The 26,170-nt window shown below is 47.4% G+C and overlaps 10 protein-coding genes across 10 annotated transcripts; 4 read left to right on the forward strand and 6 right to left on the reverse strand.

The window, feature by feature from the left end:
- Positions 1-3,332: 3,332 nt before the first annotated feature.
- FPOAC1_009543 (uncharacterized protein) lies at positions 3,333-3,988 on the forward strand (the record flags this gene model as incomplete). The annotated part of the gene is made up of 3 exons (XM_044853968.1): positions 3,333-3,445; positions 3,504-3,593; positions 3,658-3,988. 3 exons carry the CDS (start codon positions 3,333-3,335, stop codon positions 3,986-3,988), a joined length of 534 nt encoding a protein of 177 aa, XP_044706638.1.
- Positions 3,989-5,025: 1,037 nt separating this feature from the next.
- Positions 5,026-6,432, reverse strand: FPOAC1_009544 (uncharacterized protein; the record flags this gene model as incomplete). The annotated part of the gene is made up of 4 exons (XM_044853969.1): positions 5,026-5,819; positions 5,880-6,004; positions 6,051-6,165; positions 6,216-6,432. 4 exons carry the CDS (start codon positions 6,430-6,432, stop codon positions 5,026-5,028), a joined length of 1,251 nt encoding a protein of 416 aa, XP_044706639.1.
- A 1,149-nt stretch (positions 6,433-7,581) lies between these two features.
- Positions 7,582-10,590, reverse strand: FPOAC1_009545 (uncharacterized protein; the record flags this gene model as incomplete). Its single annotated transcript, XM_044853970.1, has 1 exon — positions 7,582-10,590. One exon carries the CDS (start codon positions 10,588-10,590, stop codon positions 7,582-7,584), a length of 3,009 nt encoding a protein of 1,002 aa, XP_044706640.1.
- A 1,347-nt stretch (positions 10,591-11,937) lies between these two features.
- Positions 11,938-13,452, reverse strand: FPOAC1_009546 (uncharacterized protein; the record flags this gene model as incomplete). The annotated part of the gene is made up of 4 exons (XM_044853971.1): positions 11,938-12,578; positions 12,630-13,134; positions 13,192-13,219; positions 13,283-13,452. The coding sequence occupies 4 exons, from the start codon at positions 13,450-13,452 to the stop codon at positions 11,938-11,940; spliced, it is 1,344 nt and encodes a 447-aa protein (XP_044706641.1).
- An 859-nt stretch (positions 13,453-14,311) lies between these two features.
- FPOAC1_009547 (uncharacterized protein) lies at positions 14,312-14,711 on the reverse strand (the record flags this gene model as incomplete). Its single annotated transcript, XM_044853972.1, has 4 exons — positions 14,312-14,338; positions 14,392-14,473; positions 14,530-14,561; positions 14,616-14,711. The coding sequence occupies 4 exons, from the start codon at positions 14,709-14,711 to the stop codon at positions 14,312-14,314; spliced, it is 237 nt and encodes a 78-aa protein (XP_044706642.1).
- Positions 14,712-15,075: 364 nt separating this feature from the next.
- FPOAC1_009548 (uncharacterized protein) lies at positions 15,076-15,675 on the forward strand (the record flags this gene model as incomplete). The annotated part of the gene is made up of 4 exons (XM_044853973.1): positions 15,076-15,102; positions 15,155-15,283; positions 15,358-15,425; positions 15,483-15,675. 4 exons carry the CDS (start codon positions 15,076-15,078, stop codon positions 15,673-15,675), a joined length of 417 nt encoding a protein of 138 aa, XP_044706643.1.
- A 788-nt stretch (positions 15,676-16,463) lies between these two features.
- On the forward strand, positions 16,464-18,382 carry FPOAC1_009549 (uncharacterized protein; the record flags this gene model as incomplete). Its single annotated transcript, XM_044853974.1, has 4 exons — positions 16,464-16,512; positions 16,592-16,797; positions 16,870-17,283; positions 17,348-18,382. 4 exons carry the CDS (start codon positions 16,464-16,466, stop codon positions 18,380-18,382), a joined length of 1,704 nt encoding a protein of 567 aa, XP_044706644.1.
- Positions 18,383-18,657: 275 nt separating this feature from the next.
- Positions 18,658-20,211, reverse strand: FPOAC1_009550 (uncharacterized protein; the record flags this gene model as incomplete). The annotated part of the gene is made up of 1 exon (XM_044853975.1): positions 18,658-20,211. One exon carries the CDS (start codon positions 20,209-20,211, stop codon positions 18,658-18,660), a length of 1,554 nt encoding a protein of 517 aa, XP_044706645.1.
- Positions 20,212-20,293: 82 nt separating this feature from the next.
- FPOAC1_009551 (uncharacterized protein) lies at positions 20,294-21,802 on the reverse strand (the record flags this gene model as incomplete). Its single annotated transcript, XM_044853976.1, has 1 exon — positions 20,294-21,802. The coding sequence occupies one exon, from the start codon at positions 21,800-21,802 to the stop codon at positions 20,294-20,296; it is 1,509 nt and encodes a 502-aa protein (XP_044706646.1).
- Positions 21,803-23,597: 1,795 nt separating this feature from the next.
- MET26 (homocysteine methyltransferase Met26) lies at positions 23,598-26,014 on the forward strand (the record flags this gene model as incomplete). Its single annotated transcript, XM_044853977.1, has 3 exons — positions 23,598-23,670; positions 23,729-23,886; positions 23,945-26,014. The coding sequence occupies 3 exons, from the start codon at positions 23,598-23,600 to the stop codon at positions 26,012-26,014; spliced, it is 2,301 nt and encodes a 766-aa protein (XP_044706647.1).
- Between the last annotated feature and the right edge of the window lie 156 nt (positions 26,015-26,170).

A 26,170-nucleotide genomic window follows, 5' to 3' on the forward strand; every position in this document is an offset into this window, starting at 1 on the left:
ACATGGCAATGCATTGAAGTTTAACCGACACTGTCTATCAACGGTGGCGTATACCCTTAGTTCTAGGCTGAACGCTATGTTTGGGTCCCAACGTCTGGAGATCTGTTGGTAGTCAGCACGCGACACAAATGTCGGTAGTTGATGTTGGTTTCCGAATCCAAAAAGAATCCCAAAAAGAACAAACAAAACCTTGAGATAACCAGATTCAATGACGGACTAAACTCGACAAGGATGATGAATGAAACCCCATTAAATGTAGGTACAGGCACGGAAACAGTAAATTAAAGTTGATGTCATCCGCCCACTCGGCCCCCTTTTCGCTTGTGGCATGGCTATTAATTGATAGTGATGAGCGCTGCCGAGCCAAGACTGTGTAAATGAGTGGAAATTTAACGAGATGGAAGATCATCGAATACAATCAGTCAACTGGCAGTTGCATTAACAAAGTTTGACAGATGACAGCCATTCAGTCAGTATGATGAATGCGTTGCATGCGCCATGAATGATGATGATGATGCTGTGAGCCTATCAGTGAAACCAAAAACCAGGGTCCTAGTCAGAAGTTAATTGCAGGTATAAAAGTAAAGCAAAGCATTTCTATGCAAAAAAATGCATTTAACAATCCAAGATAAAAGTCTTAAATTGATATATACCGTAATTGGCTTAGGGGAGTGTGTGGTGTGATAGCATCCACCATAATTACAACCTCGTCATTTACACATTGTATCTGTGGGCATCAGTTCCATCTCGGCTAGTGATTACATAGATTCGATACGGTAAAGTCGGAAAAAGAAGATCAACAACAAATCTTTTTTTTCCCCTCGCAGCAATCATTTATTTACCACCTAGTTAAACGATTTAAGCAAGGGAAGGGGTTGGGAAGTAGTATCACCGTTCTGTTTGCGGGGGCTGTAACAGTAATCATTACTATGGTATTAGGCATAAGTAGTAGTACCACTACTACGAAAAGTAGGTCCCTTTAGTGTAATTACACTATATTTACAGTAGTAAATATACTATAAGGGGTAAGTATCTCTCTTCTAATTAGCTTAGCTAAGCTTTAGCTATACTAATAAAAATATAATTTAGGCCTATTTTTTATTACTTTATATATATTCTATTAATATTAATAATATCTTAATACCTTTATATTATTATATTAAAAAAGGTAAAAAAATAATCTTTTAATATAGCCTTTTAAGCCTTATATATAGTTACTTTAAGGTATAAATATATTATTTTCTTTAAAAAATAATATTTAATATAATTTTTTATTTAATTTTATATATTTTTAATTAAATTTAAATCTAGGCTATATAATAGCTAATTATAAGCCTTAATTTCTCTTTTATAAAGCTTAGCTTATATTAAGTTAATAATATAAATTAAAGTATTATTTTATATTAAAATTAATATATATTTTACTTATTATTTTAATATAAACTATTTATTAATTAAAAATATAATTTAATTAAAATAATATTTAATATTAATTAAGTCTTACTTTTTTTCTTAAAAGAAATAAAGGCCTTTATTAATCTCTATAAATTTAACTTAATATATCTATTTAAGCTTCTTTAAATATCTCTTAATAATATAAATTAAGTTAATTTCTTTATTAAGTTAATAAATAATCTATATATAAGTATATTAACTCTTTATTATTTATATTTTATTAGTTTAAAAGATTAAAAACTATTAATTAATTAATTAATTAAAATATATATTTATTTAATTAAGCTATTTTTAATAATTAGCTTTAAAAATTAATAGCTTATATTTAGCTATATATTATTTAAACTCTATATTATATAAAATAATTTAAATTACCTATTTTAAATAATTTAATTTTAAAAAAGAAAGTATTTTTTATTAAATTATATATTTAATAGCTTTTAATTATTAAATTTACTTAATAAGCTTTTTAATTTATATTAATATAAATATTAAAGGCTAACTTAACTATTTTTATAGTATAAGTAAATTTATAATTATATAATATACTTAATTAATTAAAAAAGGGGTCTTTTAAGTAATTTAAGTATAAAAAAATCTAACTTAATATAAGGCCTTAACTTTAATTTTTTTATTATATAATATATAATTATAATAAAGTAATTATAATAATTATAATAATATAATAAGCCTTTATAGCTATTTTTATAGAGGCTTTTATATAGATAAGGGTATTAAAAATAAGAGGTATAAGCTTTATTAATTAAGGCAGAAAAAATAAGCTATTTAATTAGCTAAAAATAAGGTATAATATATAAGGAAGAAGATTAAGATATCTATAAAAGGCACTATAGGCCTTATATTTATAGGGGGCTTATATAGTATAGCTATAGAAAAGTAGGTCCAATTTTGTAGTAGTGGTGCTACTACTTATGCCTGATACCATAGTAATCAGTAATCAAGTGCAACTACGGATACATACGTTGGTATTCAAGGTTGTTGATCAATGCATGGTTGGTTTGTGTCTGTCAGTTTGAGATTTGAAGATTTAAGAAGCATCATTCGATTTTAGATAGAGAGACATCACCATCAATTACCACCTCGTGTTGTGTCTTGTCTTGTCTATCCTTTAGTTTAGGATCATGGACTAACAATGGCAGTATCAGAATGAGACATTGTCTTGGTCCTTTTTTCCCTCCTGACGTTTTCGTCCACGTTGCTACATCTTCAGACCAAGTCACTTACTTTGATATCAAAGTCAAGACATCTGTTGGTGACTGTTTTCATATTAACTTTCAACTCTTTGTTCCTTTCCCTTCCATCATCCGCATCCGTGTGAAAGAAACTGAGATGCCATGTTGGGCGGGCTGCCCATCTTATGCACACCCTAGTCATTACTAGTGCAACCCCACGCCCGCCGCCTCCTAAATGGAGCTAATTCCAGGGGACCTCTCCTCTGCCCTAGCTAACCCCTCCACTTCCAGCCCCCTAGGGCCAATCTTGTACGGGCTCTTATCCCCCTAAGACAGGCACTGGCTGAGCTGTGCGCGTGCGCGTAGTGGGTAGTCGGGAGTCAGTAGGTGATCCTGTGGGGCAAAAGGGAGAGAATGAATGAGGTTGCTGCCATCTTAGCTCATTCTAGGTCTAGCTCCAGCTCCAAAAATGGTAGAACCCGTCCCTTGGAAACTTCCATTAATTACCGTCCAAGTTGCCTTTGTCTTGAAAGCTGCAGCTCTCCCTCACCTTTTTCCTTTCCTTCCCAACCTGCGAAATCCTCGACTTCTCCTCTCTATACTTTCTGCGCATTACAAACTGTCATTCACAGACAAGCAACACTCAACTCATCAAGCTTTTTAACACATATCAATTCAATCAAGATGACTCTCACCGATGAGGAGCTCGACCGCGACTGGCAGCCCAACGGCCGTCGTCCTCAATCGTCCGTATTCCCCTATACTTGCTTCTCTAATCCATTGAAGACGCCTACCATGTCATTTGCAAACCCAATGCTATCGCGGACAAACTTCTAACATATATCTCTCCTACAGAACCATCGCCCGCTCGTTTAGTGCTGAGCTTATGGACATATTCCGCATCGAAAACTCTCTCACCGACCTGGATCAGCAAGTCCACGCCAAGTTGGTCTACCATTTACTCACCGTGTTGCACCCATTGAATCACGCATCTAACAAATTTCCCCAGGAAGCAAACCGTCAACAAGGAAACCGAAGAACTCGCCGCCCTTGAAGCCCGCCTTCGTGAAATGGAAGAACGCCTCCGCCGTTCTACAGGTGGCGCTCAACAACCATCTTCACTGCCTCAGTCACAGACCGCCAACCAGGCTCAGTCCCAGACTCAGCAGCCAAGTTCCCTCGACGCCCCCAAGGACGACTCCAAGGTCCGCTCACGACCGGGAACAGCCCGTGCTTCCCAGCAAGCTCCCTCTTCGGGCAACATGCCCCCGACCCCGGGTGCCAGTGAAGGTGAATACTATGTCGTCACCCGCGATGACTTGCAAGACGGCCCGCGCTGACGAAACTTTTTGACTTTTAAAGACGGAGATCACGAATAAAGCAACCTGAATCCTTTGTTATTATTATTTGCTTCGCCCTTGATGAAACATTCAATTCTTTGTTTTTATTGAGAGGGGAAAATGCCCATTATTCCCACCGGTCAGTCTCTTACAAGAGAAGCAAGCATGGCATCCATGAACTAGTAGACGTTTTTGGGTGCGGAGAAACATCAACGGCCGCCAACCAACCGCAAAATCTCGGCCAGACCGCATTTCTCACCACATTCGTCCATTTTTTAGGGGTCCATGTTTCATGACTGACTCGGTCGGGCCTCCCTTCGACCACTGGCCAGATTTATTGTTTGGAAGAAAGCCACGAATGATAGCCGAGGCGTACATCACCAACGTCAAACGCCCTCGGTTTTTATTTTATTTTTTACAATGCATATTGGTTGCTTGAGGACTTTTATCAGGAATCTGGGGAAACTACCAAGGTGTACCCCCTTCCCTGAGCACCCCCCCCATCATTTGTCGTTCGCTACCAAGATCCCCGGCGTTCATAGAGGCAGCATTTGCAACATCTTTGTTTATTATTATATCATTCATCCTCTCGCTTCTACGGTTGCGTCAGGCTACTGCATGTTTATGGGATGATAATGTCCACGTTGTTTTAGGACATGGCATGGCCCACTATGGTGGAGTGCATGACTGCGTGGGTTGGACTGGTTGGGATAGGATGGGATGGGATGGAAAGGATTGTGACGTATTTGGATGGATGACATGTCAATTGATTGCAAGTGCATCAACGAGGGCCTCAATCGACTTGATTCATGGCCAACATGATGAAGTTATATGTATTTTTTCCAGTTGAATGGAAATTCACGAGTAATTGTCTATCTCGTTATATGAACGATGCTGTCTTGTCAAGTCTCGATTCTGCTCCTAATTCTTTGCGTATAACTGACCCTAGTTTTCTCTCATCATACAATCTCCTAATCGACATCTTCTGTATTACATACCCGCACGCTCCAACAAACAGACAACCAGACACATCCTACTTAGTCATCGATATCGTCGAGATCCTTGTTGGCAAACCCAACTTTGTTGTTCTCGAGGTCGAACGCGACATATAGCGCTTTGAGAGCCACATCACCAATAATGGTTATACCACCCAAGTCGTCTGAGCTTTGCATGCCGCCCCAGCAATACTCTGGGTCATCATCGGTAGGGCTGTAGTTGAGGTATTGTCCTGGAATCTTGAGAACATGCTCCGTGTTCGGCACTTTGAACATCAAGTCTGGCAGTTCCTCGGCGAACTCGCAAGGAAAAGTGAATGCATCACCAAGGTCAGGGTTGACTCGCATGTTTGGCACATCATTCCAGTACAAGCCCGCAATATCTGGAGGCAGGAAGATGAGGGTTGTGCCCGTATCGATGGTAGCTTCGAAAGTATGTGCCATCCAAACTTGGCGTGAACCGGTCCAAGCTGTCATATCGAACGTGACGTCCCAATGGGGGCTATCTTCTCGCGATGCCATCCATGAGATGTTGTCCTTGGCCTTGCTCTCATCAATGTAGCCGAAATCAAAACGGCCTGTGGCATTCCGACGCAAATCGACTGTGAAGACCGCCTTGTCCAACAGAGGACGGAGTTTGTCGAGCAGAGAGGGTGTTGGAGGATCCACGTTGCTAGGGAGCGTTTTGGCAAGGCCCATGATGCCAGTGAGTTCGGGTTCGCCCTCGAAACGTGCTGCCATGAGCTGCGCAGATTGGATAGCCGCATTCTTGAGTTCAAAACCTCCGAGACGCACAGTATCAAGGTAGACAATACCTTCAGCATGGCTACCGTCAACTAAAACAAGAGATTAGTATGATCGTTACTTTGGTAAAATAACAAGGACGCATTGGTTACCGTATTCGACCGCCCATTCAGCATCACGAAGGCGATGGGCCGTTTTGGATGCATTGGGCCTGTATAGGGGAGCCCAAGGGCCTTCAGTGACTGTCTTGTAGATTGTGTCGGTGGATTGGACCCAACTGACTGGTTAGTACAAACATATTGCCTGGAGGTAACATCTCTTACAAATCTGCAGACCCAGTATCGATGGCCACTTTGAGGGTCTGAGGAGGAGTGCCGACTTTGATATCGGCGATGTAAATGTCATCGCTACCCATGGGCTTCACATCCACACGGCCATCTGTAAAACTCGTCAGTATCCCCAATATCCACGCTACAATATACTTATACCATCATCTAGGAGTGAGAAAGCAGCTAGAGTCTCCCGCGAGACTGACTTTCCCCATTTCTGGTGGGCTGCGACCCATTCTCGAACAAAATCAGGCTTGGAGCTGGACTTTCGGGTTGCTTCTAGTGAGAAACGCTTCGCGCCCTGACGATGAGGCGTGGCAAGGACGGTAGCAAAGCTTGCAACGAGAAGCGTAGCAAGTAGAATGAAGCTCTTCATCTTGGCAGCAGAGGCAGAGCCGAGGAGGAGAAATGGATGAGAAATAAGAGGGTGTCAAGAGGAAGAATCGTAGGAGAGAGATCGCCAATAGATGGATGGAAGAAAAGGAGTCGAGTATCAGTGCAGAACGGAGTCACTCGGATAAAATGGATACCGAAGGAAGGTACACATGAATCGAAGGAAGGAAGAATCGAAAAAGTCGTAAACAGGATATGGGCAAGTGGTTGATTTAAATGCGAGTCCCCAAAGTAGGTGCCACCTGCCAGGCAGTTTCTCAGCCCAGTCAGTGTAAGCCAAACATCATCACAAGAAACCATTCTCAACATAATCACCTCCTGAGTCTAATCTCACGATAATACACTTGGCAACGTCTCATTATAGTAGCATAAGCCGAGAAATTATCACAGTACCCATACCTGCCGACATCTCTTGTAGTACACGAAGTCGTTTCCCATAGAGACAAGCCTCGGGGGGTCAGAAAACATGAGACCCGCCTCCACCAAAATTCGCTGTTAAACCACTGGTTCACGTCTCATATTTTTCGACACCTCCTAGACAAGCCCCTTCACATCGTGCCGGCCATTACACAACCTCCTTGTAATCGGGTTGTTTCTCGCCTATGCGGGAACAAACATGGGAACCTGCATTTGCGACGTAACATGGCATGCGTAAGTCAACATGGTATCCATGTCTTTGGTAGCAGCGATGCGACACGGGCACATGGTGTTTGTCTGAGGGCGTGGAGATACAGATACATTCGATAAGATGAGTACTCGGGATATTGGTCATGAGATATCATCACGAGACCAGGCGAGAGCATAGCGACTTCAGAAACCCTCCATAAGTGGAACAGCTGAGAAACAGGGGATGACGAATACATTGTATGCATCGTTACGCTGTGTGCTGGGCTAACATTGTAATGAAACGGACCGCAAAACAGGACCGATCTGTTGTTGTATGCACCTCACATTCGACACTTATTTGCAATTAGCGAGGAACCCATATGTTCTTATTTATAATTTTTACTCTCAACAGACCAGAGGCTCTATCATCTATCGCTTGATCTGGTATCATTCAATCAAAATGCGTATATAGCTATATCTCTCCCTTTTATCATCATAGGAAAGCCAAAAGTCAACACGCCATCATCTATAGTTCGTCATGCGTCTGCTTCTTCTCTCCCTCATCCTTCTTCTCGTTCTCCTTCTTCATGTTGTTGATCAGTTTCTCAAGCTGCTCCTTGTCGATCTCACCATCCTTCATGAAGTCCTCAGCGTTGAGCTGAATAGGCTCCTGTGATGCGTCTCCGCTTGTTGTCTTGGTCTTCTTTCCTTTGCTCTTCTTGGCTTCTTTAGCGGCCTTCTTAGCCTGTCGGTTCTTCTCCTCAACTTTCCTGGCACCCTTGAGGGCGACCTCCATGCTGACCTTCTCGAGCTTGTCGCGCTTGGCCTTGAGGTCCTTGATGAGAAGCACAGGGTCCACGTTGGCAGCCAGCTTAGCCTGCTTGGGCTCAAGCTCGTTCAACCAGTCTTGTGTGGACTTGTAAAGGTCACTAGCCTCCTTGAGGTCCTCCAAGGTGTACAGAGGAGGGATAGGACCCTTCTCCTTGATGACATCCTCCATCTTACGGGCTGTAGCAGCTGCACTGTCTTCATCTTCAAGTCCGTCAAAGTCGCCAGTGGCCTTCTCTCCAGCGACATCTGTGCTGGAAGATTCAGTTGATGAAGAAGCGGACGCCGACTCAGAGGCGGACTTGTGCCAGCTTTCGTGCTCAGCGATCTGCTCCTTGATCTTGTTGAGGAATTCAGAAGTTCGTTCCAGAGACTCCTTCAACGAAGTGGTAAGCTCGGGGCGCTTCTCGGACTCTTCAACCCTCTTCTGGATAGGGGCGACAAGGTCCTTGAGGACCTTGAGCTTGGACTTGAGAACATCCTTTGTAGCCTCTGCGCCATCAGCGTAGAGCCAGTCACTTGTCTCGCTGGAGAGACCAGCCAGCTTGGTCCTTTCCTTCTCACTAGATGCCTCGATGAAAGCATCGCCTTCAAGGAGATCCCTAATCTTGTATGTGAATGCCTCAAGCTGGTTAAGAGCCTCCTCTCGCTGGAGTCGTGCCTTGTCAGAAGCTGCAAAGGACTTAAGACGATCCTTAGAAGCAGAGATCTCTGCCTTGGTAAGGCTTGGAATACCGAGATCCTCAAGGGTGATCTCCACAGGGATGCCAACAGTCTCCCGCTTCTTGACCTCAGGTTTGACCTCTTCAGCGCTTCCAGAAGAAGCGGATTCGGCCTCAGAAGCAGTAGAAGATTCAGAAGAAGTGGTGGAGGACGAAGACTTACCATCCTTCATCTCCTCCTCGGAGCCCTCAGAACCCTCTTTCAAAGGTTTCTGGTCCTTCTTTCCAAAGCCAAAGAGGTTCTTGACACCATCAACGAGGCCTTCTTTGACCTCAGCTTCACACTCAACAGCAGCCTTGGCAACCTGAACCTCGCCATTCTCGTTGCTGAGTTTGACACCGAGTTTGAACCGAATCTCAGACTCAACACACGAAGGGTACTTTTGTTTGATAGCAGTAATAGTAGCAGTCAAGTTCTTTGTAGTAAGGACCTTGACATCCTTCTCATCAGATCCGATCTGCTGGTAGAATGTAGCAGTGAAATCCTCGCCATGGGTAAATGTAAGCTCCTTGGGAACGGCTCCCTGAGACACAGCAGACCAAAGGCGCTGGTGGTGAGTCTTACCCTTAGTCTCCCACTTCACGCCAGATGAGTAGAAGCCAGGCTCTGAAATTCGGATCTCTTTAACGCGGAAGCTGGGGCTAAGCTCAGCAGCGCGGAAACCAGCTCCAAAAACAGCAGCTTCGTCAGAGTTGACGTTGGATCGAATCTTGTCCGTAGATCCAGACAGCTTCTCCAAAACCTTCTGGACGAAGGGAGTACGAGAAGCGCCACCGTGAAGGATAACAGAGTCGATGTCGATAATGTCGAGGTTAGCGGTCTTGAGGGCATCGTTGATCACAACAGTAATCCTCTCAGCATGCTCAGCAGCCATCTCCTCGAACTCGGCGCGGCTGATCTTGTATCTGAAGTCAATGTCCTCATACAGACCCTCAAAGCTAGCGCCAGTGTTTTGGTTGGCACTCAACACATGGCGAATCTTGCCAACTTGGTTACTGAGCTTCGCGATGGCGCGGCCGTGAGCCTTGACGCTCTCGGCGGTAACGGAAGCTTTCTGGGCGCCCTTGGACTCGACGAACTTCTTGACCATATCATCGACAATGAGGTAGTTCAAAGCATCTCCGCCGAGAGTGCGGTCCCAGGCAGCGCCAATAACGTGAACCTCCTGGACGGTCTTGTTCAACTTGCCGATATCCTTGATTGTTCGTCCTTGGAACTTCATGACAGTAGCCTTGGTAGACCCAGCGCCCATATCGAAGATGATGTTGTACTCGGGCTTAGATCCATTGCTAACGTTGGGGAACTCTCGAGTAGTAGCGTAGTTCAGACCAACAGCAAGACCATCGCTGAGAAGTCCCAGAACCTTCAAACCAGCAAGCTCAGCGGCTGTTTGAACAGCGCGCTTCTCGTCGATAGTGTAGAAAGGAGGAACGGTAAGAACAATGGAGCGGATGATGGATCCATCACCAGCGGCCACCTCAGCGTTCTTCTGAATGCTCTGCAGTTCCATAGCGAGCAGTTCCTCAACCATCCAAGCCTCCTGCTCCTCAGTAAAAGACTTGCTCTTGAATGCGGCTGTGTTACGAGTAGGATGGGTCTGCAATTGCAGTGCGGGGTGTCGGGCGGCGTACTCCTTCACCACGGAGTCTTCAGTAGTCAGGCCGAGGATGGTCTTGAGGTTGGGATAGACATCGCTGGGGAATCGAGCGGCGAGAGCCATGGCATCAGCGCCATAGGCCCTCTCGGGGTATTCACCCTTTTGAGGTCCATTCCTAGAAGGCTTGAAGCATACGGCGGAGGTTTCTTTTCGTCGGGAGTCCTTGGTCAGGACAATCTCTAGGGGAATACCAGGCTTGACGAGAGTAGCCTTGATGTACTCGGTACCGAGGTCGACGCCCAAGACAGCGGAAATGGCGAAAACATTGGTGGCGAAGAGGAAAATCGTCGCCAAGAGCGTCGTGAGCGGCGAGACTCGAGATGCCATGATGGTGGTTTGGTGGGGGTGCGCTCAGTTGCGCACACCAATTAGAAGGGCGGTGTCTTTTCTTATATCAGTGAGGAACGTTGCCTCTTGAGAAAGAGAATAAAAGACAATGACGTCTATGGGCGGAAGAAGAGAAAGCCCAGAGAGTCGCTTCCTTTTGAATGTATAAGTTGAAGAAGAGAGGTTGATGTGGCCAGAATGTGGATCTCTCCCATGGGGGACCAAGAAGCCACGATGGCTATTGAAGACAGTGGTAGATTCTAGCCACTAGAATGAAGAGGACAGCTAACAATAGGTACAATAGCAGCGGTGACGTTAGTTTCTTATGCAAGGCTGATAGATTAAAAATAATAATCATTGGTGCGATAAACTTTTGGTGGGACGTCAAGTCTCGGCCTCGCCTCAGTATTCAGTATCCAGCCTTCGCTTGACACATCGAGGACCCAGACATTCTCCAACTAACGAATCAAAATTGACAAGTGGCCTATTCAGTCTCAGAACTTCATGATGTTTCCTAATCCGACCACAACTCATGACACTATTTTGTGCAATTTCATGATGTACAAAGAAGCACGACATGTGCCTCAAACATCGAACAGCAGATTGTACAGGAAAGCCACGTATGATGAATGTTCTTTGATCTAACTACAAGACAGAATTCTTTAATAAAGTAGGCACATTGCTAGACTGCTTCATCTCATGTTGGTTCATATTATCCAATACACGTGGCCTCTGCTTCTGTTCACGACTTCGAACAGACTGATCTACTAATTTAACCAACCAAAAGACACAGTAAGCTCCCCACATTCTCCAACACCCTTTTCAACACTATGACAGCACTTGGAAGCGGGATAGAGTTTGCCTTCCTTCAGCCTTATCTGCGACGGCTTCACGCCAAGAGCCATGGATTGAGACAGAGACATAGCCCTCACTGGGCCTGTCGATTTTCATGGGCAACATAACTTGATATTTCCATTTACTAACTTTCAATGGCATATGTTCAACATTCGTCAATCAAATCATGACATGTGACAGACGTATCATGGCACAAATTGGCGGATATTAATTCACATTGTTACCTACTGCCCCAGGTATCATTCCCGAAAGGCTTTCGTTGTTACAAAGGTATTAAGAACTCCAACGGATACTACCATGGCCAGATGTATATCCGAGTCCCAAAATCATCAAAACCCCAAAATACAAAGTCCTCAAGTCCACCTTCCCCTAGCTTTTTGCCGTAGAAATCTTGACTTGTAAACGCCGTCATTTCATGATGTACAGGTGCCCTCAGGAGATTCAAGGAGATTCGTAGACTGTGCGTTTATCGCATGCCATGATTGGGAACACTTAGGACTCTTCGCCGCGTCGAGCACCTCCTCGAGGGGCACCACCAGCACCTCCACGGCCGCGGCCTCGGCCACGACCATCACCGCGAAAGCCGCCTCGACCTCGGTGCTCACCACGTCCACGGCCTCGGTGGTTGCCACCCTCGTTGCGGGGTCGGTTTCGCTGGACTTGGTGGAAGCCATCGTTAGGATCGGCGGGGGCGGTGGCCTGATTTGTCTGGTTAGCTTCTTTGGCATGGAATATAGAAGATGCACGACTTGCCTCTGGGTGATCATCCGCCCACGAGTTGGCGTTGGCAACACGAGTAGGAGCGGGAGCAGCAGCCTCTTCCACAGCCTCAGCAGGCTTCACGTCAACCCACTCCTGGGAAGTGGACATCTCATTGTTAGTGGAGTCCCAGTGGCTCTCGGCAACAGCGTTGGCAGCGTCATCGGCGACACTGGCGTTGGCCAATCCATTGGAAGAAGGCTCAGCAGTGATGGTAGGAAGGACAGTGTCGCCAGCCTCGATCTCGGTAGCGGCAGCATGCGCAATAGTAGGATCCGTAACAACTTCCTTAGGCTGTTCGGCGCTCTCCTCAATGGGCTGAGCATCATCGTAGGGGGTCTTGTATTCCTGTGCAAGGGCCTTGACCTTGGAAACTGCATCTTGTTAGCATAAACCTGATAGCCTACCTGAGGCTGAACACTTACAATGGGTTTGCAGCTGCTCACCCGGCACGCTGACAATTTGATCGTCGGATCCGTTGACGAGCTTCAGCATAGACTGGACAGCACTCTCATCACCAGAGTAGATAGCAAGAAGAACTCCCTCGATGGCCTGGCTCTCGTCTGACTCGGGGTCTTGAGCTTCTTCGCGACGGTAGGCAGCAAGTCGCAGGAATTGTGACAGGACCAGCAGATTGTCGTGAAGGTCCTTGGTAGCTTCACCCTTAGCCTCAGCCTTTCCATCGGCCTTGGCTTTCTCGAGTTTCTTTTCCCATTCCGCCTTGTCGCTGGCGGCACGTGTCTTGTACTGCTCGTCGACCTTCTGGTATTGGGTGAGCTGCTCCTCGAGCTGCGCTAGCTGCTGCTGGAGTGCAGGCTTCTTGAGAATCTGGGCTTTCTGATCGGCATTGATGATCTTGGACTCGATGAGCTCGTCAAGCGATTTGCCGGGGTTCTCAGCTAGAAGAGAATCGGTTTTGGAAGCGTTGGTCTGGTCGTATTGTTAGCATCGACGACCAGGCACGATAGCAGGGATAAAAGCACGTACGATCTTCTTGTTAACGTTTCGAATGTTCCTTTGGCGAGCGTTAGAAATCGAGTTCAAGCTAACTTTCTTGCCATGCCGCTTCAATACTTACTTTTGGATCTCTTTGATGTAAGGGCTCTCAAAACTGTCATCACTGCTGTTCTTATCGGCAGTGGCAGAAGCGGAGGTGACGCTAGGCGCAGGAGATTCGGTTCGCTCAAGAGCCTTGGCGGCCTTCTTTTTGGCCGACTTGGATTGAGGCTGACCAGCTTGAGCAGCCATCTCGGTAGAGTTGTGTGTTTTTGGTGGTGGAGAGTTTGCGCGAGGCGTGGAGGCACCGTCGAATATGACGTGCGACAGGCTTGGGAGGGGAAGGTCGTTAAAGATTTAAGTGATGAGGAAAGCTAAAAGCTAGAGAATGGTTCAGATTGCGGGTGAAGTAGAGTTGAGTTTGGGAAAGGATGAGTTGGGTAGAAAGAGAAGAGGAGACGAAAGTTTGCTCGAGGAGAGATGGAGTAAGGCCAAGTTGTGGTACATAGAAACGAAGCTGGCTCCAGCTGTCGGTGCCAGTGCCACTAATCGGGCTCAAGTGCCCAGGCAACCCCCTGCATTGACATGGACTGTCAATGTTTCTAGAACCGGTAAGAATCTATGCGCTGAGTGCCAATAGCTCTACAATTAGTAGGTAGTTATGGTCACAGGTATTATTGAGACAAAGGGATAATGCATTTCATCCAAGTCATCAATTGACTAGGTATTTATGTATTTGGATCTTCTTGATACATCCTCTTAACAAGTGAGGCGATTCTGGATGGCCTTCATCGTCATGGCGAATGCCCCACTCAATGCAGGCGCATCCAGCTGAGGTGAGGTGAGGTAAAAGTGGTCTCGTGCCCAAGTGCTAAGCTTCCATTCTTTAAATGGCCCCCTTTTGCATGCGCCTGGGGCAATAACGATCTTAACCAAGTTCTCTTTCGTTTCTGATGCGAAACTATTGATTTACATGGCAACACAGCTATGCCAACTCGTTGGCTGTATGTTATTGTTATTTCTCGATCGCGGCGCGGCTCTTAGCTATCGCAACATCGTTCGTGGCTCGACGAGTACTGCAATTATTGTTCGTCACGTTTTGTAACTTGGTTCAACCCTTGAACTTGATCAATGTATCCTAAGCGATACAGATTAGCAGATTAAAAAAGTGCGATGAGCCAAACAACATACCCTCGTCACCTTCTTGACACTTCGCGCAGACAGTCCTCGCTCTCCAGACTGCTTGGAGTGGATCGCCGCTTCTTTGACAAGACTAGTGTTTCGATTAGCTTATGAAGTTATATCTGGAAACTTTCATTATTGCCATACGTTTCCATGAACAAGATGTAGTCAAGGAAGATCTAAAGCAAATAAACATTAGCAACTGTCGCGATCATGAGACAAGCCAGACGCACAGTAATATCGGCATTCTTCTTGATATTGTGGTTCGAATGAGCCTTGATAATCTTCTTTACTGTCGCCTTGGGATAAGGCTTCTTTCCGAATGCCATGGTGAACGAGATGTTGTTTGTTGTGTTGTTTTGTCTCTACAATGTTGTTTACAATGCGCGTTCCACAATCGATACCGTCTGACCTCACCAAGACTTGAGCTGGGGCCGTTAGCCAATCGGCTGTCCACGAAATAGTGTACGTACCTCGAAGCTTCACGAGCGGGCACCCTTGAAACGGGCGGCCCCCCCGCCTGCTAGACTATCCCGTCCAGGGAGAGACACCTCAATAAAAATGAGGGGCGTACAGTGCATCCTGAACGGTGGCGTTCCCGCACTGTAACCCACCTTTACATTCGACATTGAATTGTGCGAAAGGCTCAAGCTTGGGATCTGTACAACGATATCGTCTATTTACCTATCAACCATGGCTTCATTAGTACAGCGTCGTATGGTAAGTGAAGCCTCCCTATAATTTTCTCTCCAGCTACCTAACATCAATCTAGCTCTCAAAGGCGGACGAGGAGGCAGCCGACGAGGTCGAGGTTCGACGTGAGGACCAGGACAAGATCAACCGATTCAGCCGTTTACACCAGCGAGAACTTGTTTTGGGCGAAGAGCTTAGCGCTAAGAACGTACGTCTCCGATACTCACCACCGAATTCGATACAACGCTGGTTGAACAAATACTGATTAGATACGCCTTATAGAAGGAGAAGGAAGAGCTTGACGATTTGTCCACAGAGCTCGAACTCGCCGACGAGGACGAGAAGATACAGTACGAACTTGAACAAACGATTCGACTCGAACACACCGAAAACTAACTTCGACCCAGGTACAAGATTGGCGATGCCTTTTTCCACGTCTCAGTAGAGCAGGCCCAGGAGATGCTTGAAAAAGCAACGGAAACGCTTGAGGAAGAGTCAACATCTTTGGAGGAAAAGCTGTCGACTATCCGCGAGGAGATGACAAAGCTCAAGGTCGATTTATATGCCAGATTCGGAAAGCAGATCAATCTAGAGACTTGAGCAAAAAGAACAAATCGAAACCTGATACCCCCCAAGATCATCGACGTCAAGTCAGCACTTCCGGGAGAATTCTTATCCATAATGTAGCAATTACTCTGCACATCAGTACACTTGGGAAACCCTATTTGTAATACACAGTTTTGGGGGGCTTGCAGTCGGTGTGGGAAGCCGAGTGTGCCTGTGTTAGCACCCTTGAATGTCAACTGAAGGGCTTACGGTGTTGTATCCGGTTACTATTCCCGGTTCATCAGCCACCAAGGAAAGGTTTCGATAACCCCCAACTTTTGTTGATACAGCAGAACTGTCGACGATTCGTTCTCTCGGCTTTGGTTCAAGCTAACAGACCAAACATGGCAAGCTATTGGCAATCGAGCTATAGTGATCCTTGAAGCTCATCCCATTCCGGAGAAGATAACTGCAACCCGGCACCATCCCCTCATCAGCGGAAGATACTCCCGCAGATAGCTCCCACACTCGCCTCAAGCATCGGACCCGTGGATACCACCTTTACCCAGGACTACCCCATATTTGAGGCCCGGCTCCGGACCTAGGACATAACCAATGACTGTCTGAACCCCCCGTAATTGACCATTTTGAGAAAGCTGTTTGTTATGTCATGGGAGCGTATCTGCAGGTGCAAACAACAGGAATTCGCTTTGCATACTTAGTCGTAGCGTTTTCTCCTTCTTTCAACATTCTTTGTGTGAAGCTACCACTGCTTTTGTCTTTTGCCAATTGCCAACATGCCGCGTGCGGATAGCTTCAGTAATTCCCAAAGGCGAGACACAATGCCTGCAAGTGAATCAAGTGAGACCGTGCGGGAACCGTCTCCATGTCGTAAGTCATTGCCGAGGTTGTTGTCGAACAATGAATGCCATGTTCTGCCTGATCTGAACCCAAGCTCACGTTTCACTAGGAGGACGTCGGCGAAGAAGTACTTCTTTCTCAGATCGAATGCATCATCTCGACGAAATAGATGCTCAATCTCGCTATGAAGAAGAGACGGCAGAACGAGGTCTTGGCGCCCTTCACAACATCCGCTCGCGGACACAAAGTCGTACCGATGAGACACTCATCAGCTGGGAAGTTGACGATCAAGAAAATCCAGTCAATTGGTCAAATGTATGGTCACTCTAGACATTATCTTCTTTCTTGAGTTTCAATACATTTGCTAACGATGAGTGTACGGATTAGACAAAGAAGAAACTGGTAGTTTTGTGTACCTCGATGCTAGTCATCAATTCTACCATGGGTTCAGCCCTTCCCAGTATGACAATACCAGATATAATCCAAGACTTTGGCATTACATCAGAAGAACAAAGTGTTCTTCCCATCTCTGTATACCTTATTGGCTATGTCTTGGGTCCCATCGTTTGGGGTCCCCTCAGCGAACATTATGGTCGTCGAAATCTAAGCTTCGTCACTTTTTGTCTCTTTACCATCTTTACTATGGCCTGCGCTGTTGCTCCAACATGGCCTGCGCTGTTGATATTTCGATTCTTCTGTGGGGCTTTTGCTAGTTCACCCATTGCCATTGTCGCGGGCATTTTGGCGGATATTTATGATGACCCTCGCACGAGAGGAAGGGCCTTTGCTATTTTCATGGTGGTGAGCTATGCATCCATCACCCCTCCGCCCAGATGCGCAAGATATAAGCTGACCAGGGCTGCAGTGTACCACTGGTGGTCCCATCTTATCTCCAATCCTCTCCGGTTTCGCTGGTCCCAACATTGGCTGGCGCTGGGTCTTCTGGATTGCTCTCATGATCGCTGGTGTGACCATCGTCCTGATCGTTTTTCTCCCTGAGACATATGGCCCAATCCTCCTATCGCGCCGCGCCCAAAAACTCCGCGAGCAAGATCCGTCATCTCGTGCCATTGCCCCGCGAGATCTTGAGACGACAGATCTCAGGCAGCTTCTCACTGTGGTCCTGACTCGTCCCCTCCGTATGCTCGTCTTTGAGCCCATCGTGACAACAACCTGCACTTATCTCGCTCTCGTCTATGCGATATTCTATATGTCCTTCCAAGCATTCCCCATTATCTTCCAGGATGTCTACGGTCTCTCACCCGGTGTCACAGGTCTTGCCTATCTTCCTATTTTTGGCGGTGCAGCTCTATCTCTTCCCATCTTCTGGACTTGGGATAATGTTCTTGCCCGTGCAACAGAACGAAACGCCTCTTGGGTTCGCCGCGAAGAATACCGCCGTCTTCCTCTAGCCTGTCTTGGTGGTCCACTCTTTGTTGTTTCTCTTTTCTGGCTCGGCTGGTCTGCTCGTGATGACATACCTTTTGCAGTACCTATGCTAGCTGGCACCTTGTTTGGAATGGGCTTTTTACTGATCTTTATGGCTATGCTGAACTACCTCACGGATGCATATGAGATTTTTGCTGCCTCTGCGAATGCCGCATCTTCTACAACAAGGTCCCTTTTTGCTGTCGTATTGCCACTTGCCACAAAACCGATGTTTCGCCAGTTGCATATCAATGGTGCATGCTCTCTTCTCGGAGGTCTCAGTGCACTCATGTGTTTCATCCCCTTCGTTTTTATTTGGAAGGGCCCTAGGATTCGAGCTCGCTCCAAGTTCTGTATTGCACTTCGTGAGAGGAAAGTGGAGATGCAACGCAAGGAAGAAGAAGCAAAAGCTAGAAAGGAATGTTATGATCTAAGATATGCAGAAAAGGACAAGGAGGATGAAGCGGTGTAAGCCGGAGTAAATGAGATACCATAATTATCGTTCTATTATCTGACAGAAGACGACATACGTAAAGCCCGACTACTTGGGAGACTAATCAAAGCTCAGAATGAATAAAACCCCTAACTGTTCTGCTTAGAAATACGTCACTTTCGCCATGTTCGATCCTTTCCCCAAGTAACTGTCGGGGTAATGATCATACAGGTCAATATCGTCCCCAGCATCTGTTGCTATAACATCTACTCATCTTGAATCGCACCAAGTCGATTTGTATTCATGCTTCCAGGTCAAGAATGAGTTGCATCGTCAAGTTTTGTGATGAAGGCTGCGTATGCTAGGTTTGGCGATGATCCGTCATTCTCAAGCATCATCGAGCAGGTCTCCTGTTCTCTCGCCTTGGTGGAACCTCCTCCTGCCTCGCCCTTTTCTTCGTCACTCTCATCATCGTTCGAAAGTCGGCTCTTGGGCGTAACAAAAACATCTGTCATAGTAGCAGCAATACTTTGTCTGAATAAACTAGGCGTAACTGGTACCATAGGAATGTCGGATGACTGAAGAGGGTCATCATATTTTGGATGTCTCTGCCCGATAGTCTCATGCATAAGTGCAACTACTCTATCTCCTAAGCTTCTGGAAGAATGAGGCTTTGAGATTCTTGTTTCAAGAGTCTGCGGATGTGCCCGACCCTTCATATAATTGATCTCTCTGCCCATCGCCTGGATTTCAGTATACCCTGAGTCGGAGGGCCGGATACCCATTTCGGGATATTCCATGTGAGGTGGGCTGGGGCCCATAGACCTCGTGATAAAGGCTTGACTCACCCGGCGTCGCAAACTCTCCGATGGCAAGATTCGGCTCATCTTAGATTTGACCAATCCACCGAATCTTGTAGACAGTGAACGAGGTAGCGTATGAGCACACTGGCCATCTCTCCCAGAACTCGCATCTGTGGCCCACCGAATCTGACCTTCCGAAGTGACATGCTTGACAGCAAAGTCCCGAGGTTGTACCTTGTCTTTGGATGTTATGCTCTTGTTTCGTTCCTCCCTATTGAAGGAGGGGAATTTGGACCAGGATCTCGGGGGATCTACCAGTCCTACACTTGTAACTGACTCTGTCGGGTGAGCTGATCTTGGTCGCATTTGGGAAACCCAACGTTCGATAAGCCACTTCGAGTTATTCGGAGAAGATCGTTCATCTGTGGAAGGTGTCAGCTGTGAGGTTTCTCGTCTCACATCGGAGACGCTATTGCTGCTATTTCGAGCGGCGCCTGTTCTCTTTAGTGATATATTGGATGAAAGGCTTCTTTGATCATGATTTGAAGTGTTCAAAAAGCTGCTTCCGTGTCTGCTTTCAGCTTCAAGCCTAATGGCGCGCTGCCATAAATCCGTTGCGCTCTCCTGACGTTCCAAACCTGGCTTTCTGTACTCCTCTGTAGGTAGCCTGCTCATGTATGGACGAATGCTCATGTTCGAGCGTCTCTTTGATCTGTCACTCGCTTCCTTCTCGTGAGCTTTTGTCTTTTCTGCGGGTATCAGAGGAGGCCTTTGTGCTCGAGGGACATCCCGATGGTCCTCACCATGCCGGTACAAAGCACCTTCAGACTTGGCTCTAAAGTGACTGGCTGGAATTTCTAGGCAAGTATTGCTTGTGGACGGTTTCTTAACGGGCGAGCTAGTGTCAAGGTGGGAGAAATCCTCACGGAAACGCGTGAACACCGTTTTCTCAGTGCTCTTTTGATGCAATGCCTCGCTGAAACGCCTTTTGATTGTTTTTAGCTCAGCTTCACGCTGAACAAAGCTGGCAGCGTCTGACTGAGCCGCAGAAGCTGCATTATGCATTATTTCTGCTTCAGACTGGACATTACCTATAATTGCTTGAGAATGAGGCTTCAAATGATGTGAAGGCCTGCAGTTTTGGTTGTCAAGGTTGCTTTGGTCTTGGGGAGAATCCCGACTTCGCCCTGTCTTCTCCATTAGCCTCGTGATTTGTTCCGATGAACAGGATATACTTGCATCTGAAAGGGGATAACTCCATACTTTCAAGGTCTTTTAGGTCCAATTTGTAGAGACTATTTGGAGGTCGCACTGGACTTGATGGAGACTTTGATGGATCACTTGAAGAAGTGTCATCTGTGAACGAATTTAGGAGTGCTCTCACAGTCGGGCCCCATGGCAACTCTCCAGAAAAGGCCGAGTTGTCAAAATCTTTTGGAACGTCGGGTTCAAGCTGTAACTGAGGATCTGATTTTTTAGGTGAGCTGGTAAAAGTTGATCCTTGTTCATGACAATCTCCTTTCTCAGACATCGCGTGAGTCCCACGTACTAGCGAGCTCTTTTCCATGCTCGTGACAGGAGGGTTGTCTGTAGCTTTTTTATTCAATTTTCTGGTTTGCGCCTCCTTCTCTTCCTCTTCTTCATCAAAGAAAAGGGTCGAGTTATCTCGTGAGCGGAGGCCTTGGGCTATGAGCCAAACACCAAGCGCAGACTGGCCATCTCCAGAAGAAGCTTGACGATTGCTGAAGCTGTTTTCTGGTCCCAATATTCGATCAAGACGTCCTGAGCCATTGGAGAGTTGGAAGGACTTCTGGTAAGGAGAGAGGCCAAGGTCCTCAGTTAATGAGATATGCGCCGAGGGGTGTATGGGCAAGGGCTTTTGAATGACAGCATTCTCACTTGAATCATTATTTTCACCGGTCACGTCGGATTCTTCTGGAGAATCTCTCTCGGGTGCACCGACACTCCCGTGGGAACTTCCAAGATCCTGGGGGGTGCCGTGGTTGCCCCTCTCTTGATCAAGTCGAGCGGATTGCTCATTACTGGAGGAAGAGTTGTTGACACCAAACTCAATAGCATCTCGAGGTCCAGAAATTGGCAGAGCACTGTCTGTAGAGGAAGCTACACGTCGAATGCTGACTGTTGGTTTGTTTTCTGATTCATCTTCAGCCTCTTCTGACTCGAGCTGATCTTGGATCCTTAGGCGCATGATCCGCCTTAACTCGGCTCTTCTTGCGACTTCTTCTTCACTGTTACTAACAGAGACGCGTGACGGCTGGTCGCTACTGGTGTTGTGTGATATGCTCCGGATAAATCTGTTGCGTACAGCACCAAAAGCAGTGCCTGGCTTTGCCGAGCGTGGGAGATCTAGATCTGAATCGAAGGAATCAGAGTCGGAGTCAATGTGTTGATTTATGATGGAGTCACTTTCGAAAGAACTCCGATACTCCGGTACTGCCCAGGCCATATCAGACAACCCCATGGCAGTATTCTGGCGCCTTGGTTCAGGCTGTTGCTGCTGTTCCTCAAGTGGTAGGTCGAGTGCTGGTACAGGATGAAGGGCTGTTGTATCTTGCGTAGCTGGTTGTGGGCTGCCGGAGCCATCCCATCGCCATTTGCGACAGCAGAAGATATTCAGAGAATTGAAAGAGGGCATCTGCGAGGATGATGAAAGATATAGCGTAATCTCCAAAGAATCGACCAAAATATTGCAAAAGGTACCAAAAGCAGGCTGTCACGAAAGTCGGTCCGTCCAAAACGAAGGCGTTAATGTCAGTTCAGAAATGAATTCATTTTTGTTGTCATAAGGGTCGTTGCTCCATGGATACCTCCTACTGAGGCAGGTACCAACTCGAGAAGTTTACAGCAACTGAGGCAATCATGGTTGCCTTCTTTACTCTTGCCTTCCTAAATGGTGCTTCTTAAGTTGTTCCCTCCCACTTACCCTGAGGCAACTACCTGGAGTCGACATCAGGAAGTGCTATAGACAAAGAGCAATAATGGTGTCTTCGTCAAAGCGACAGATGCCAGATAGGAGTTGCTCAGGTACCTAGCCATACATTACGAAATTCGTCAATTCCTTCCATCATAGGGTAGGTGGCTCCTAATTCCTCGTATATCAACTGGGCTTCTTTATTCGTGTTGTAAGGGGGGACAGGTCAACAGAAATCAGAACTACTCGTATAATCTCTTTGCAAAGAGACTGTGTGGGAGGAAGACGATAATGAACATGTCAGAATGATCACGTATCTCACCAAAGGAAGCAGAGTCTGACTGTATCTACGATATGACAAAGACCTTTCTTATTTGGCCCGCTTAGCGCAAGTCCGTAGGTAGTCCAGGGTCAATGACTCCGAAATCCTCCGGTACAAACGCGGCCATATCGCACGTCATTAAGAGATATTACAATACAACACGTGCTCGGTCGAGAGGACTACCATATGCCGTTACAAGCCATTAAGCAAAACTGATGAGAAAAGAAGAGAAAGAAAAAAAGAGACACGACCCTTGGTGGGGTTTAGTTTTTGGTCGATCCTTCACAACGAGTGGCGTAGACCGCAAAAGAACAACAACAGAGGCCGATCTACGGCGAGGTAAAAACTGGCCTCAATTACTCCTTAGTCTACGGTACTCCATAGTAGCTCCAGAAAGTCAATCAAGACGAGAGGGAATTGGTTAATGAGGTGATTGACAGTCGAGCACGCAATTCGGAAGCCGGGCAACGATGAATTGAGGCGAACTAGGCTGCGAGAACGGTGGGAAAAAGAGTACCGACCCCTGTAACTAGCCGTAGAGTTGCTGCAAGATGCCCCTCCATTAGCGCACACCGACAGCCCGTGAGCCGTCCTCTAGGCCCCTGAAAATCCACTCCGGCACCCGCCTCGTCCGTTTAACCAACCACCGCAGACGCTTAGTACGAATACGTGAGACTCGAGCGAGATGTTGTTAGAGTTTCTGAGTAGGATGAAGCTCTTGTCGGTGGGATAGCCAAAGCTACTACGACGCCAATCAAAAGAGCGGCGTAGCTATCCTGGCCACTTTTTCGACCCCTCCCCCGCCTTCGACCTGTGGTTGGTCACTTCTATCTTCCTCCTGCAGGCGTCAGGACAGCTCAAAAACATTCATCTACCTTCCAACTCCCAACATTTTCCTTCTTCCCTTTCCTCCTTCTTTCTTCTTCATCCGACTTTTGCTCTTTGTTCTATCTCGAAAAGGATCTATCGATTGATCCAATTTGGAACAGACAAGGGCTTTTGAACTACTTTGTACGTCGACCTCGTCCCTTCTCTCCCTCTCCTCCAGTTCAGCCCTGCTCGACTGGTCTGCCCCTCACCCCGCCTTCACCCCGCCTGCACCGTGCTCTCTCTCCTCAAAAAACCCAACGACTAACCTAACAACACAGTCTTTCCCATCACAAACCAGACAACGCAGTTGCAACAACAGCCGCAAAGATGGTTCAATCCGCTATTCTCGGTTTCCCCCGTATGGGCGTTAACCGTGACCTGAAGAAGGCCACCGAAGCTTGTAAGTCGACCAAACAAAATCACTGACTCGTGTCATCATAGACTAACAAAAACTTTAGACTGGGGCGGAAAGATCTCCCAATCTGACCTCCTTGCTGAGGCCAAGCGTCTCCGCCTTGCTCACTGGAAGATCCAGCAGGATGCCGGTGTCGACATCATCCCCAGCAACGACTTCGCTCTCTACGACCACGTCCTCCACCAGATCCAGGACTTTGGTGTATGTATTCCCTCCATTCCGAGTCATGGACCAACCCCTTCTGACTCACTTCCTCTAGGCCGTTCCCGAGCGATACACCAAGGATGGCCTTGACCCCATTGACCAGTACTTCGCCATGGGCCGTGGTCACCAGAAGGAGGGTGTCGATGTCCCCTCTCTGGAGATGGTCAAGTGGTTCGACTCTAACTACCACTACGTCAAGCCTACCCTCCAGGACGGCCAGACCTTCAAGCTCACTGACAGCCCCAAGGCTGTTGCTGACTTCAAGGAGGCCAAGGAGGCTGGCATCAACACCCGCCCCGTCCTGGTTGGTCCTGTCTCTTTCCTCCACCTCGGCAAGGCCGACCGTGACCAGAAGGTTGAGCCTATCGACCTTCTCGAGAAGCTTCTGCCCGTCTACGAGCAGCTCCTCACTCAGCTGAAGGAGGCTGGTGCCGAGACTGTTCAGATTGACGAGCCTGTCCTTGTCTTTGATCTTCCCCAGAAGACCAAGGATGCTTTCAAGCCCGCCTATGAGAAGTTCGCCAGCCTTGGTGACAAGATCCCCAAGGTTGTCTTCACCACCTACTTCGGTGACATCGTCCACAACCTTGACCTCCTCCCCAAGGACGTCTATGGTCTTCACATCGACCTTGTCCGAAACCCCGAGCAGCTTGACAAGGTACTCGGTGCCATTGGCTCTAACACCATTCTCTCTGCCGGTGTCGTCGACGGACGTAACATCTGGAAGACCAACCTGAAGCGCGCCATCGAGATTGTCGAGACCGCTGTCCAGAAGCTCGGAAAGGACCGTGTCATTGCTGCCACCTCCAGCTCTCTCCTTCACACCCCTCACACTCTTGCCAGCGAGAAGAAGCTGGACGCCGAGATTGCCGACTGGTTCTCTTTCGCCACTGAGAAGGCCTCTGAGATTGCTCTCATTGCCAAGGCCGTTACCGAGGGTCCTGCCTCCGTCCGTGAGCAGCTCGAGGCCAACGCCAAGTCTATCAAGGCTCGTGCTGAGTCTCCCCGCACCAATGACCCCCAGGTCAAGGAGCGTCAGTCCAAGGTTACCCAGAAGGACTACGAGCGAAAGAGCGAGTTCACTACCCGTATCAGCCAGCAGCAGAAGAAGCTGAACCTTCCCCTCTTCCCTACCACCACCATTGGATCTTTCCCCCAGACCAAGGAGATCCGAATCCAGCGAAACAAGTTCACCAAGGGTGAGATCACTGTTGAGGAGTACGACCGCTTCATCGAGAAGGAGATTGAGGAGAACGTCAAGATCCAAGAGGAGCTTGACCTCGATGTCCTTGTCCACGGTGAGCCTGAGCGTAACGACATGGTCCAGTTCTTCGGCGAGCGATTCCAGGGTTACGCTTTCACCACACACGCCTGGGTTCAGTCTTACGGATCCCGATGCGTCCGACCTCCCATCATTGTCGGTGACATCTCCCGACCCAACCCCATGACTGTCAAGGAGTCCAAGTACGCCGTCTCAGTCTCCAAGAAGCCCATGAAGGGTATGCTTACTGGTCCCGTCACTTGCCTTCGATGGTCTTTCCCCCGTGATGATGTCCATCAGTCCGTCCAGGCTGAGCAGCTTGCTCTTGCCCTCCGTGATGAGGTCGTCGACCTTGAGAAGGCTGGCATCGACGTCATCCAAGTCGACGAGCCTGCTCTCCGTGAGGGTCTTCCCCTCCGCTCCGGTGAGGAGCGTGACGCCTACCTCAAGTGGGCTGTCCAGGCTTTCCGCCTATCCACCGCTGGTGTCGAGGATGCCACTCAGATCCACTCTCACTTCTGTTACTCTGAGTTCCAGGACTTCTTCCACGCCATCGCTGCTCTTGATGCCGATGTTCTCTCCATTGAGAACAGCAAGTCCGATGCCAAGCTCCTCCGTGTCTTTGTCGACTCTGAGTACCCCCGCCACATCGGACCTGGTGTCTACGACATCCACTCTCCTCGTGTCCCCAGCGAGCAGGAGATCAAGGACCGCATCGAGGAGATGCTTCAGTTCCTCAAGCCTGAGCAGCTCTGGATCGACCCTGACTGTGGTCTTAAGACCCGTCAATGGAAGGAGACCAAGGAGGCGCTTACCAACATGGTTAACGCCGCCAAGTACTTCCGAAACAAGTACGCTAAATAAATGTCGACCAACACTATGTGTGTAGGGGTTGATGTCTGTGGATTGTGTTAATATTGCATTTTGTGGAGTCTGTTCTTGAGAACAGCTACGATTTCAACATCGGCGTTAGGGGCTGGCCTAAAAAAGGACCAGATATGTTTGTGGTAATCCCAAAAG

This window comes from Fusarium poae, chromosome 3 (genome assembly GCF_019609905.1).
Source record: "Fusarium poae strain DAOMC 252244 chromosome 3, whole genome shotgun sequence".
NCBI classification, from domain to species: Eukaryota; Fungi; Ascomycota; class Sordariomycetes; order Hypocreales; family Nectriaceae; genus Fusarium; species Fusarium poae.